Source organism: Scyliorhinus canicula, chromosome 3, assembly GCF_902713615.1.
Source record: "Scyliorhinus canicula chromosome 3, sScyCan1.1, whole genome shotgun sequence".
In the NCBI taxonomy this organism is placed as follows: domain Eukaryota; kingdom Metazoa; phylum Chordata; class Chondrichthyes; order Carcharhiniformes; family Scyliorhinidae; genus Scyliorhinus; species Scyliorhinus canicula.
In genome coordinates this window covers 20148443-20163734 of record NC_052148.1, presented here as the reverse complement: position 1 = coordinate 20163734, position 15292 = coordinate 20148443, and the positions used below count along the sequence as shown (strand labels likewise).

The 15292-nt window shown below is 48.6% G+C and overlaps 1 protein-coding gene across 1 annotated transcript in view; it reads left to right on the top strand.

The window, feature by feature from the left end:
• LOC119963845 (dedicator of cytokinesis protein 2-like) overlaps positions 1-15292 on the top strand; it is a 1353280-nt gene that overhangs the window by 309333 nt on the left and 1028655 nt on the right. The window contains 1 exon segment of the mRNA XM_038793193.1: positions 11253-11351. Coding sequence (XP_038649121.1) covers positions 11253-11351 — 99 coding nt within the window.

Genomic DNA, 15292 nt, shown 5'->3' with positions numbered 1-15292 from the left:
CTTAGTTGGCAGATCTCCAGTCCCTGCAATGACAGGAGCTACAGTGGACTGAAGAGGCAATGCACCAACAGACCTGAGCCTAATTCCGGGAACGGGAGGACAAGGTATGTTTCAGGGGTCCTAGGGCCCGGTATATTCGCCTGCCTGTGATTGGGCAGGAAATAGCCCTTATGTGGTGAATAATTGGCCACTTAAGGGCCTCTATTGAGGTTAGGGTGGGTTTCCCGTCCGAGGCCTTGCCCTCGATAGCATAAAATTGCTGTGTGGTCAGGAACACGGAGACAACTCCGTTCCTTCATTCCCCGCCACCACCCTGGCCTAAAATTCCCACCAGTGGGGGAGCGTAAAATTCCAGCCATGATCTAACTGAATGATGGACTAATCTCAAGGGCTTGAAGAGCTGTCCCATATTCCCGCTCCCCTCAGGTCGAATTCTTGTTCTCTGCCCTTCTCCAACCCCAGGAATTCCAGGAGCTGTGTCTGCAAGGGATTAGTTGTACAGGGGGAGGGAGAGAGATCAAACGAGAACACCAATGGTGTAAATCTTGAAGGAACACATCACCTTTGTCTGCCAGTGACAAAGGCTCCATTGGGAACTGCAGAATTTTGTGCATGGAAAATTATAGAGACCTGTGGGTCCTGGCTGACAATAAATTGAAGCAATTGCAACAATGCTCAGCAGCAACGAGGAAAGCAAATCAAATGTTGGGATGTATTAAAATTTCAATATTCAGACAAAATAGTGAGGTAATCCTGCTGCTGTATAAATCATTGGCGTGATGGCACTGAGAATATTGTATACAGTTCTGGTCAACCTCAGGACAAAAAGGATTTAGAGCCATCGGAAGAATCTATGGGAATGCAACTAGATTGATTTAGGTGTGAAGGGTTCGGATTATGAAAAACGATTATGGAAATAGGTTTTCACCGGGTAAGTGAAGTTTCTCAGAGTCTAAAGGAATGAGATGATGTCCAGCAATAAGAAGATATTTCACCTTAGCCAGAGCAGTAGAACCAGAGGACATGACCTGTGCTTGGTGTAAATTGAAGAACTCATCTGTCGAATATATCAGCGAATAAAGCAGTCTCTGGAGTGGTTTTCCCTGGGAGATGGCTTGAACAGTCATTGCTAATTCATTTAGATGCAAATTAGATTTCTTTCAGAAAATCACATCTTAGGCGACAGTATGTGAATAATTTGAGGCATGATATTAGGGCAGGATTTATCTGAGGGGGAATGTTTCCCCACCTGATACTGGAAGAATGGGAAACGCATCCCCGTCGATCACAGCTTCCCCGCAGCCATTTGCCGTTCCGAGGAGCGTCAGTTGGCTGGAGAGGGGCCTTCCATTCCCCCATTCAGGTGGAAGTCCTGCCTCAGATACCTGCTGGCCAACCTCTTGTCCTCTAGCACCAGTAACCCAGGACTGAATTACAAGCAAAGAATAAAGAACAAAGAACAATACAGCACAGGAACTGACCCTTCGGCACTCCAAACCTGCACTGACCATGGTACCTGCCCAAACAAAAACCGTCTGCACTTACAGAGTCCGTATCCTTCCATTCCCACCCTATTCATATGTTTGTCTAGATGCCCCTTAAATGCCACTATCGTACTGGCTCTCACCACCTCCCCAGGCAGCGCGTTCCATATATTTACCACCCTCTGTGTAAAAAACGTGCATCGAAATCGGTTCTAAACTTTTCCCCATGCATTTAAACATATGTCCCCTAGTACTTTACTCTCCTACCCTAGGAAAGAGCACCTGACAATCCACTCTGTCCAGGCCACTGATAATCTTGCAGACCTCTATCAGGCCGCCGCTCAACCTCCGTCGTTCCAGTGAGAACAGATTCTAAGACCCCAACCTTACTCTTGAAAATGTGGTTCTAATTTTTAGACTACCTAGTCCTAGACTCCTCAACCACTGGGAATAGTTTCTCCTCCTCAAAGTTTGTTCCATTGAATAGCTTGAAATCGTCAAATTATCTCTTGTGGTGTGTCACAGATCACTCGGGGGGGTCCACATTGCTGCGGCAACATACTTGTAGTCGTCCGGAGCTATGGATACTGATGGTAGTGCACCCAACTTTCGTTTCATCACATGGCTGACATGGAGTCTCTCCCACTCTTACCGCCAGCCATCGGCGTGCGTTGGAAAGATTTTGCAGGTTGACACTCAATCTGTTTGGCCACATTATGAACCCACCTTCCTTGGTCATCATGTTCTGGAGTGGGACTCAAATCCAGAGCTTCTGGTTGAGAGGCAGAGACGCTACCCACTTCACAACAAGACCTCCAAACCACCCCTTAACGTTCCAAATTCCAGAAAGTAGAACCTTAGCTATTGCAATCTCTCCGGGCAATTTTTAAAAAAAATTTAGAATACCCATTCATTTTTTTCGATTAAGGGGCAATTTAGCGTGGCCAATCCATCTACCCTGCACATCTTTGGGTTGTGGGGGCGAAGCCCACACAAACACGGGGAGGATGTGCAAACTCCACACGGACAGTGACCCAGAGACGGGATCGAACCTGGGACCTCGGCGCCGTGAGGTAACAGGGCTAACCCACTGCACCACCATGCTGCCCTCTCCAGGCAATTTAACCCTTGGATTTCAGGTATCATTCTGGAAAATTTCTCGTGCACCTTCTCTTGGGCCAGTAGATCCTTCATCATGTGTGCTTTCCAGAATTGCTCACAATGCTTCAGCTCTAGTCTAACCAGGACCTTGTATTAGAACATAGAACGTAGAACAGTACAGCATGGTACAGGCCTTTCAGCCCACGATGTTGTGCCGACCATTTATCCTAATCTCAGATCAACCGAACCCACAATTTACTGCTGGCCATGTGCTTGTCAGAGAGTCGCTTAAATGTCCCTAATGACTCTGACTCCACCACCTCTGCTGGCAGTGCATTCCACGCACCCACCACTCTCTATAAAGAACCTACCTCTGACATCTCCCCTATACCTTCCTCCAATCACCTTAAAATTATACCCCTCGTGACAGCCATTTCCACCCTGGGGAAAAGTCTCTGGCTATCCACTCTATCCATGCCTCTCATCACCTTGTACACATCTATCAAGTCACCTCTCTGCCTTCTTCGCTCCAGTGAGAAAAGCCCTAGCTCCCTTAACTTTTCTTCGTAAGACATGCATTGTATTGTTGAAGTATGACTTCTAGCCCCTATATTAAGGTTCAGTAAGAAGTCTTACAACACCAGGTTAAAGTCCAACAGGTTTGTTTCAAACACGAGCTTTCGGAGCACGGCTCCTTCTTCAGGTGAATGGAAAGGCTTGTTCCAGAAATGTTTATATAGACACAGTCAGAGATGCCCCGGAATGCGAGCACCTGCAGGCAATCAAATCATCAAAGATGCAGAGAGAGAGGTAACTCCAGGTTAAAGAGGTGTGAATTGTCCCAAGCCAGTTCAGTCGGTAGGCCTCTGCAAGTCCAGGCTTGTTGGTGGGGGCCGAATGTAATGCGACATGAATCCCAGATCCCGGTTGAGCCCGCATTCATGCGTGCGGAACTTAGCTATAAGTTTTTGCTCAGCAATTTTGCGTTGTCGCGTCTCCTGAAGGCCTCCTTGTAGAATGCTGACCCGGAGATCAGAGGCTGAATGTCCTTGACTGCTGAAGTGTTCCCCAACTGGAAGGGAACAGTCCTGCCTGTTGATAGTCGCACGATGCCCGTTTATTCGTTGTCGCAGTGTCTGCATGGTCTCGCCAATGTACCACGCTTCGGGACATCCTTTCCTGCAGCGTATGAGGTAGACTACATTGGTCGAGTCGCACGAGTATGCGCCGCATACCTGGTGGGTGGTGTTTCCACGTGTAATGGTGGTGTCCATGTCGATGATCTGGCATGTCTTGCAGAGATTACCCTGGCAGGGTTTTGTGGTGTTGTGGTTGCTGTTCTGAAGGCTGGGTAATTTGCTGCAAACAATGGTTTGTTTGAGGTTGCGCGGTTGTTTGAAGGCCAGTAGTGGGGGTGTGGGGATGACCTTGGCAAGATGTCCATCCTCGCTGATGATGTGTTGGAGGCTGCGAAGAAGATGTCGTAGTTTCTCCGCCCCAGGAAAGTACTGGACGACGAAGGGTACTCTGTCAGTGGTGTCCCGTGTTTGTCTTCTGAGGAGGTCGGTGCGGTTTTTTGCTGTGGCGCGGTGGAACTGTCGATCAATGAGTCGAGCGCCATATCCCGTTCGTACGAGGGCATCTTTCAGCATCTGTAGGTGTCTGTTGCGCTCCTCCTTGTCTGAGCAGATCCTGTGTATACGGAGGGCTTGTCCATAGGGGATGGCTTCTTTAATGTGTTTCGGGTGAAAGCTGGAGAAGTGGAGCATCGTGAGATTATCTGTGGGCTTGCGGTAAAGCGAGGTGCTGAGGTGACCGTCCTTGATGGAGACGAGTGTGTCCAAGAATGGAACTGAATTTGGAGAATAGTCCATGGTGAGTTTGATGGTGGGATGGAACTTATTGATGTCATCGTGTAGTCGTTTCAGTGATGTCTCGCCGTGGGTCCAAAGGAAAAAAATGTCATCGATGTATCTGGTGTATAGCATCGGTTGAAAGTCCTGTGTGGTGAGGAAGTCCTGTTCAAACTTGTGCATGAAGATGTTGGCATATTGAGGTGCAAATTTGGTCCCCATGGCTGTTCCGTGCGTCTGGATGAAGAATTTGTTGTCGAAGGTGAAGACGTTGTGGTCTAGAATAAAACGGATGAGTTGCAGAATTGCGTCTGGAGATTGGCAGTTGTCGGTGTTGAGGACTGAGGCTGTTGCAGCAATGCCGTCGTCATGGGGGATGCTGGTGTAGAGTGCCGAGACATCCATTGTGACGAGGAATGTTCCTGGTTCAACTGGTCCATGGGTGCTGAGTTTCTGTAGGAAGTCCGTCGTGTCGCGACAGAAGCTGGGTGTACCTTGTACGATGGGTTTCAAGATGCCCTCGATGTGGCCAGAGAGGTTCTCACACAGGGTCCCATTGCCTGAAACGATAGGACGGCCTGGTGTGTTGGCCTTGTGTATTTTCGGGAGGCAGTAGAGATCTCCAATGCGGGGATTACGTGGGATGAGAGCACGTAGGGTGTTCTGAAGGTCTGGATCTAAGGTCTTGATCAGTCTGCTGAGTTGGCGGATGTGTTCCTTGGTTGGATCTGCGGGTAACTGCCTGTAGTGTTCCTGGTTGTCGAGTTGTCGGTATACTTCTTTGCAGTAGTCTGTTCTGTTCAGTATGACGGTGGCCCCTCCTTTGTCTGCTGGTTTGATGACGATGTTGCGGTTGGTCTTGAGAGTGCGGATGGCGTTGCGTTGTGCTTGGGTGACGTTTGAGGCTGCCTTGTGATTGCGAGTGATGAATCTGGCATTGACACGACTTCTGACGGCTTGAGCATACATGTCGAGTCTAGGGCAGCGGCCTTCCGGAGGGGTCCAATTTGACTCTTTCCTTTTCGGTTGCTGCACTGCAGATCTCGCGGTCTGCTGTTCCGGTTCATTGGTCGTGTCCCTGGGTTCGCTGTCGGCCTCTTGGGGTCTGTGGAAGAATTCCCGGAGCCTCATTCGCCTGATGAATTCCTCCATATCTGCCGCGAGACTGATGGGGTCCATTTTGGTGGTGGTGCAGAAATTGAGCCCTCTGCTGAGGACTTCGATTTTGTCTGGTTGAAGGGTGTAGTCTGACAAGCTGACAACTTGTCAGACTACACCCTTCAACCAGACGAAATCGAAGTCCTCAGCAGAGGGCTCAATTTCTGCACCACCACCAAAATGGACCCCATCAGTCTCGCGGCAGATACGGAGGAATTCATCAGGCGAATGAGGCTCCGGGAATTCTTCCACAGACCCCAAGAGGCCGACAGCGAACCCAGGGACACGACCAATGAACCGGAACAGCAGACCGCGAGATCTGCAGTGCAGCAACCGAAAAGGAAAGAGTCAAATTGGACCCCTCCGGAAGGCCGCTGCCCTAGACTCGACATGTATGCTCAAGCCGTCAGAAGTCGTGTCAATGCCAGATTCATCACTCGCAATCACAAGGCAGCCTCAAACGTCACCCAAGCACAACGCAACGCCATCCGCACTCTCAAGACCAACCGCAACATCGTCATCAAACCAGCAGACAAAGGAGGGGCCACCGTCATACTGAACAGAACAGACTACTGCAAAGAAGTATACCGACAACTCGACAACCAGGAACACTACAGGCAGTTACCCGCAGATCAAACCAAGGAACACATCCGCCAACTCAGCAGACTGATCAAGACCTTAGATCCAGACCTTCAGAACACCCTACGTGCTCTCATCCCACGTAATCCCCGCATTGGAGATCTCTACTGCCTCCCGAAAATACACAAGGCCAACACACCAGGCCGTCCTATCGTTTCAGGCAATGGGACCCTGTGTGAGAACCTCTCTGGCCACATCGAGGGCATCTTGAAACCCATCGTACAAGGTACACCCAGCTTCTGTCGCGACACGACGGACTTCCTACAGAAACTCAGCACCCATGGACCAGTTGAACCAGGAACATTCCTCGTCACAATGGATGTCTCGGCACTCTACACCAGCATCCCCCATGACGACGGCATTGCTGCAACAGCCTCAGTCCTCAACACCGACAACTGCCAATCTCCAGACGCAATTCTGCAACTCATCCGTTTCATTCTAGACCACAACGTCTTCACCTTCGACAACAAATTCTTCATCCAGATGCACGGAACAGCCATGGGGACCAAATTTGCACCTCAATATGCCAACATCTTCATGCACAAGTTTGAACAGGACTTCCTCACCACACAGGACTTTCAACCGATGCTATACACCAGATACATCGATGACATTTTTTTCCTTTGGACCCACGGCGAGACATCACTGAAACGACTACACGATGACATCAATAAGTTCCATCCCACCATCAAACTCACCATGGACTATTCTCCAAATTCAGTTCCATTCTTGGACACACTCGTCTCCATCAAGGACGGTCACCTCAGCACCTCGCTTTACCGCAAGCCCACAGATAATCTCACGATGCTCCACTTCTCCAGCTTTCACCCGAAACACATTAAAGAAGCCATCCCCTATGGACAAGCCCTCCGTATACACAGGATCTGCTCAGACAAGGAGGAGCGCAACAGACACCTACAGATGCTGAAAGATGCCCTCGTACGAACGGGATATGGCGCTCGACTCATTGATCGACAGTTCCACCGCGCCACAGCAAAAAACCGCACCGACCTCCTCAGAAGACAAACACGGGACACCACTGACAGAGTACCCTTCGTCGTCCAGTGCTTTCCTGGGGCGGAGAAACTACGACATCTTCTTCGCAGCCTCCAACACATCATCAGCGAGGATGGACATCTTGCCAAGGTCATCCCCACACCCCCACTACTGGCCTTCAAACAACCGCGCAACCTCAAACAAACCATTGTTTGCAGCAAATTACCCAGCCTTCAGAACAGCAACCACAACACCACAAAACCCTGCCAGGGTAATCTCTGCAAGACATGCCAGATCATCGACATGGACACCACCATTACACGTGGAAACACCACCCACCAGGTACGCGGCGCATACTCGTGCGACTCGACCAATGTAGTCTACCTCATACGCTGCAGGAAAGGATGTCCCGAAGCGTGGTACATTGGCGAGACCATGCAGTCACTGCGACAACGAATAAACGGGCATCGTGCGACTATCAACAGGCAGGACTGTTCCCTTCCAGTTGGGGAACACTTCAGCAGTCAAGGACATTCAGCCTCTGATCTCCGGGTCAGCATTCTACAAGGAGGCCTTCAGGAGACGCGACAACGCAAAATTGCTGAGCAAAAACTTATAGCTAAGTTCCGCACGCATGAATGCGGACTCAACCGGGATCTGGGATTCATGTCGCATTACATTCGGCCCCCACCAACAAGCCTGGACTTGCAGAGGCCTACCGACTGAACTGGCTTGGGACAATTCACACCTCTTTAACCTGGAGTTACCTCTCTCTCTGCATCTTTGATGATTTGATTGCCTGCAGGTGCTCGCATTCCGGGGCATCTCTGACTGTGTCTATATAAACATTTCTGGAACAAGCCTTTCCATTCACCTGAAGAAGGAGCCGTGCTCCGAAAGCTCGTGTTTGAAACAAACCTGTTGGACTTTAACCTGGTGTTGTAAGACTTCTTACTGTGCTCACCCCAGTCCAACGCCGGCATCTCCACATCATTATATTAAGGTTAGCATTCCATGAGCCTTTTTGATTGTTTTCAGCTCCTCTTTATGATATTTTAATAATCTGTGTACCTTGAACCCCCAATATCTCAGGTCCTCCATTATATTGCGCCTCTCAGCATTTGGAAAGTACACCGTTCAATCATTTTTATGTCCAAAGTGGATGACTTCACACATGTCTGCACCGAAATGCATTTATCACAGTTTTGCCAATTCAATTAACCTATTCATATTTCACATTATGTACATTGTAAATATGTTTACAATTCTTTGTGCCATTCAGAAACTTGGATAGATGCTTGATATCCCATCATCTGAATCTTTAATAAATACAGCGAGTAGTTGAGGCCCCAACACAGATCCTTGCAAGACGCCACTTGTCACTTCCTGTCAAGTATTTGCCCTTTCTCCCTGTCAATGAGCCAATTCCCTATCAAGGTTAAATAATTTGCTTTCAATTCCAAAGGCTAATGAGAACGATAAATATTGACCAGGACACGGGGAATATGGTGTGATTTTTTGGTCACCGTATTTAAGGAATCGTGGGCGAGATTCTCCGCACTCCCGACGGTGCGGAGAATAGCGTGGCTCGTAAAATTTTACGGCCACGCTGTTCCGACGCCCTCCCGCTATTCTCCCCCCCCCCCCACGCCCAACTCCCGACACGAATCGCTGCCGCCGTTTTTTTACGGCCGGCAGCGATTCACAGCTGATAGATGGGCCGAGTTCCCAGCCCTTTACGGCTGTTTTTACGAACGGCAAACACACCTGGTCTGGCCGTTCGTAAAAACGGCCGTAAACACTCGCATTTTATAACCATGGCACCGATTGGCACGGCAGTACCATGGCCGTGCCAAGGGTGCCATGGGCCCGCGATCGGTAGGCACCGATCGCGGGCAGCGGGCCCGATGCCCGCGCACTATTTGTCCTTCCGCCGCCCCGCAGTATCCATTCGCGGGGCGGCTGAGGGGCATCCCGGCCCGCGCATGCGCGGGTTTCGCGCAAATACGCGATGACGTCATCCGCGCATGCGCGGGTTGGAGTCTTCCAATCCGCGCATGCGCGGCCGACGTCATATGACGCGTCAGCCGGCGCTAACTCGGGCAAGCGGGCTTAACGAAATTCGTTAAGCCCGTGATGCCGGAGCCTACGGCGTCGGGCTGCTAGCCCTGACCGGGGACCAGAATCGGTTCCCGGTCGGGAAGGGGGGGGCTGGCGTCAAACCCGCCCGGGTTTGACGCCAGCCTTACGATTTCTCCCCATATGGGAGAATCTCGCCCCATATACTTTCACTTGAACAAGTTCAGAGAAGATTCACTAGGCTTATCCCCTGGGATGAGGGGTATGTCTTATGAGGAAAGGTTGAGCAGGTTGGGCCTATATCCATCGGAGTTTAGAAGAATGAGAGGTGATCTTGGAATATATAAGGGTCTCAGGGTGCTTGATAGGGGAGATGCTCAGAGGATGATTCCCCTTGTTGGAGAGTCTAGGCCATAGGGGGGTCAGAGTAAGGGGGGTCACCCATTCAAGACAGGGGTGAGGGGGAATTTTTTCATTGAACCCCTGGTGCAGAGGAGGCCATTCAGCCCATTGAGTCTTCACTGGCCCTCTGAAAGGGCACCCTATCTAGGCCCACTTCCCCACCCTATCCCGATAACCCCATAACCTAACCTGCATATATCCCTGGACACTAAGGGGCAATTTATCATGGTCAGTTCACCTAACCTGCACATTTTTGGACTGTGGGAGGAAACCGGAGTCTGCGGAGGAAATCCACGCAGACAAGGGGAGAAAATGCAAATTCCACACAGGCTGTTTCCCAAGGCCAGAATTGAACCTGGGTCCCTGGCACTGTGAGGCAGCAGAGCTAACCACTATGCCACCGTGCCTCCCCAGAGTGTAGTGAATCTGTGCAGTTATTTTCTGCAGAGAGCTGTAGAGGTTGGGTCGTTCAAGGCTGAGATAGACAGATTTTTAATCCTCAAGGCAATCGAGTGTTATCGGAGTAAGGCGGGAAAGTGAAGTTGGTGATTATCATATCAGATCAGTTATGATCGCATTGAATGGCAGAGCAGACTTGATGGGCCGAATGGTCCCCTTCTGCCCCTCTGTCTTATTGTGTTATGGTCTTATGGTCAGTTTAAAAATAAGGGATTTCCCACCCAAGAAAGAGATGAGGAGGAATTAATTTTCTCGGAAGGTTATTTGCGTTTGGATTTCTCTTCCTCCAGCGGTTGTTGAACTATTGAAGGCTGAAGTAAACAGGTATTTGATCTCCAAGGGAATCAAAGGCGATTGGGTAGGCGGGGGTAGGCAGGAAAATAGATTTGAGGATGCAATCTGCTCAACTATGATCTTATTGAATGGCAGAGATGTCTCAGGGGCCATATAGTCTACTCCTGTTCTTAATCTGTATGTTCTTGTGAGAATCTCCATGTTCTTCTTCGAAACAATGCTTTGGGATATATTTTGCACAACAGGACAGGTGAAATCTCGGTTTCAGGTCTCATCCGAAGCCCATCTAAATATTTTGCTCGAGCCTTCTGAGTAACACTTGAACTCACAACCTTCTAACCCTCTGCTGAGTGGAGACCAGAGCTGACAGAAGAACCTCACCACCATACTTTGTTGTGAAGAAAGTAGGCTCCTTTCCCCCATGCTGTCAGTCTCCACCTGACAAACTGCCAAGAAAGAAAGAGGTATTGCCTTCTGTAATGTCTGAAGGGATGTTATCTCTCCAAACAGTTTGTCGTTATTAAAATATAACCTGTCGTCTCCTTATAAGTAATGTAATTATTTCAGCCTCACATGAATATCACACTGTGGCTTTTGAAAAAGTAATCAATTTTACCACCCACTCCAGACATTTTATTAATGAAGTACTCAGAGCATGGACTGGCAATAGATGGAACTTTTATCTCAAAACGAGAAGTGGGCACAATTAATCATTTCTGAAAAGTGTGGCTTTGTGGAAATTGCTGCTCTGAATTCTTTATTTTTTTCCTCTCCCTCCGATGCCCAGAATGCCATCAGCCAAGGGGCTGGAGACAAACCTGTCACTCACTACCAATCGGTGGTTTATTACCAGATCAAGCAACAGCGCTGGATGGAGACTGTCAAGGTCAGTGCGAGCTTTATGCTAACTCCGTCTCGGCTAAGATCTACATCAGAGCGAAGGAACAGGACACGGAGGAGTGGCAAAAGGTTCCGCCAACTGCTTCGAGGCTGTTCTGTAAAACCAGACCGCACCAGAATAGAAATGGATTGTGTTCATGAATAGTCATCAGATCCGAGACTGAGAACTCTGTCTTCCCAGATACTATCTGACTGGCAGGGTTAACCACAAATGTAATGTGGGCACATGAGCTGGGTATCAAGGGGTACCATGACAACCCCTCCCACCCCTTCCCTCGCCCACCCGCTAATATGTTGAGCGGCGCCTCTCCACAGGCCCTATTGTGCCCTGCAGCAATTTAACGCTGGGAGCAGCGTTTGTAGCTTTCAGGCCCGACCTCCACCCCTATCCTGGGAGGATGTTCTGATTAGAGAGCTGCCAGCCAATCGGATGGCCAGCAACTCTGCAGTCCCAGCAGCGCCAGCCAGGAGCGGTGGTCCCTGCTGGGATTACAAATGGTCCCATCACGATGCTGCAGTGGGGGGAGGTGGGTGTAATGTGGTGGGGGTGGTGGGGGGGGGGGGGGGGGGGGGGGGGGCAAAGGCGGGAAAACGGAGAGGGAGTCAGATACTCTACATACCTAAGGAACCTTTCAAATCCAATTTAAGCTGTAGAATCCTACACACCCGAACCTGGAGTTTGCACTATGGTATTACCATAACTGTAACAACTGCAAGGGTTAATAAAGTGTCCAGAGTAACCACTAGAGGGAGCTACAGTTACATATATAAGGCAGTGATGCTAAGCCTTGTGGGAGAGTGTGTGCAGGAGTTAGCTAGAGAAAGTCAGAAGTACATATATAGTGTGAGTGAGAGCAGATCATAGTTTATATCAGTATTAAGAATGGTGCAGATAAGTGTGGTTTAAATGTTAATAATCAACTGTGTATTCTTTCAGCGTACGTGTCGAATCCAAGTTAGTAGTGTTAATAAATTTATAGCTTTGTTTAAGCTCAAGCAATTTTGTGGTTTTTGTGAACACTACGCCAACCATCCTGAATCAAGCAACACAAAGAACACCACATCCACTTCATAATCACGTTGATTTCTATGATTCGACTCTCCAACACCCCCACCTGATATCAGTACAACTGACGTAAAATAATTATTTCTGAGCTTCACTAATCTCTTGCGCTCATTTTAGAGAGCATTGTCCTGGAATCATCCTTCCCCCCCCCCCCCCACTCTCCCACCCCAAAAGAACTGGCCATACCCTCAAGGTGAATGAATTTGTCACTGTTGGGAGTTTCAGTGAACTGCACTTGGCTATTAAGGAAGAACAATGCAGCTGGGATCTATTGGGCGCGAGAATGGGAACTTTAAAAGATCTTGAATTTTATTTCAAAATTTGCGAAGTAAATTCGCAACTATACCCCAATCTTAGAATATAGCTTTGCACAATGTTGTTAAAGGTCATTTTCAGTCATTTAAAACTGGGACACGCACAGGATTGACACAGCGATGGAAAATGTATGATTTATGTTTGCGAAAAATTCACCTCCAGCAGGATTGATCAAACTTGCACCAAATTATCATCATTAAATATATCAAGGAATCTTTTTACAAGACAAATTGCAATGACATTGTAAACCACGTGATGCCTGATCACAATAGTTTGGGGCAGATCTTGCGTAAAAATGAATCAGGAGGTTGAGAGGCTGGCTGGCTGATCTCTGGATATACCTTCAGCTCAGGCTGGATTTGAAGCACAGAGATGATGGAGGGCGATGCCTTGGGATGGGGCATGAATCAGCTGCCAGCTGGAGATATTGGACACATCGGTGGTCAGGAAAATCAGAGTGAAGGGGTGTGAAACGCCGAGAGATACCAAAAGGCATTGGCAGAGACGGTTTTGGGGTGTGGAAACACCTCGGGGAGTGGGGGTGGTGCTCAGTAGAGTGAGGGGGATTAGACGCCGGGAGGAACATCGGAGATGTTGGAAGGGAGAATGATCGAAAGCCTCTTGCTGCTGGGAGATGGGTTCAGTGTGGAAGTGTTCAATCATAGTGGGCAGAGGGGAACATAGATACATAGGAATTAGGAGCAGAAGTGGGCGATTCAGCCCTTTGAGCCTGCTCCGCCATTCAATCAGATCATAGCTGATTTCTTCCTGCTCTCAAATCTACCTCCCTACCTGTTCCCCATATCCCTTTAACCTGTTTGTTAAATCAGAAATATATCCATCTCGTTCTTGAAACCATTAAATGACACCGATTCCACTGTACTATGGGGCAGCGAATTCCACAAATTCACCACCCGCTGCGAGAAGTAGTTCCTCCTCATCTCAGTTCTAAGGAAGGGAGTGCAGTGATGGGGAGCAGGTGAGTTCGATCCAACAGATAACTGGAAAGACGCTTGAAAGCCATTACAAGCTGCACCCAGCATTCATCACCTTTCTTATTTACTGCTGGCTTTTCCAAGGGCCGGGAAGCCAGACTGCCGAGCATGACATTTAAAATAGACATTGAAATCGAAGGTACGCAGACTTGTTATAATATTCAAATGCCAATCGAACTCCACGGAGCGGATTAGTCACCCATACTGCCCCCACCCTGTCCATTCCTCACTCTGTTAAATCCAGAAATGGCAGGTTGGATTTGATATTCTTAATATTTTGACAATTCCACCCAACCCCAACCGATCCATTTTTTGAGGGAATTTAACTTATCCACATGCTGTCCATGTCTAAAACTGTCTCCGGCCAGATATTTGGTGTCCCAGGAGAGATCTGCGTAAAAAAAAAATACCCATCCTTTCTGTTCATTAATTTCTCCTACCTCTCTGCTCCTCATCCTTCATTTTGTCAGAAACCTAATTGTCCAACTTGTGTTCGCTTTTGCTCGCGGCTGCCCTTCCTCAGAGCTTTTGTCCTTGTCACAAGTAATCCTTCCTGGAAAAACAATTTCCCGCACTCTCAGAACACTTACGACTGACCCATCCGGCAAGGTGGCACAGTGGTTGACACTGCTGCCTCACAGAGTCAGGGACCCAGGTTCAGTTTCGGCCTTGGGTGACTGTGCGGAGTCTGCACGTTCTCACTGTATCTGTGTGGGTTTCCTCTGGGTGCTCCAGTTTCCTCCCACAGTCCAAAGACGTGCACGTTAGCTGGATTGGCCATGCTAAATTTTTTTTTTTCTTTTCTTTATAAATTTTGAATACACAATTCATTTTTTCCAATTAAGGGACACTTTAGCATGGCCAATCCACCTACCCTGCACATTAGAACATAAGAACATAAGAACTAGGAGCCGGAGTAGGCCACCTGGCCCTTCGAGCCTGCTCCGCCATTCAATGAGATCAAGGCTGATCTTTTGTGTACTCAGCTCCACTTTCCCACCCGAACACCATAACCCCTAATCCCTTTATTCTTCAAAAAACTATCTATCTTTATCTTGATAACATTTAATGAAGGAACCTGAACTGCTTCACTGGGCAGGGAATTCCCTGGATTTACAATCCTTTGGGTGAAGAAGTTCCTCTTAAACTCAGTCCTAAATCTACTTCCCCTTATTTTGAGGCTATGCCCCTTAGTCCTGCTTTCACTGGCCAGTGGAAACAACCTGCCCGCATTTATCCTATCTACTCCCTTCATAATTTTAAATGTTTCTATAAGATCCCCCCTCATCCTTCTAAATTCCAATGAGTACAGTCCCAGTCTACTCAACCTCTCCTCGTAATCCAACCCCCTCAACTCTGGGATTAACCTAGTGAATCTCCTCTGCACACCCTCGAGCGCCAGTTCGTCCTTTCTCAGGTAAGGAGACCAAAACTGAACACAAACCTCCAGGTGTGGCCTCACTAACACCGTATACAATTGCAGCATAACCTCCCTATTCTTAAACTCCATCCCTCTATCAAAGAAGGACAAAACTCCATTCGATTTCTTAA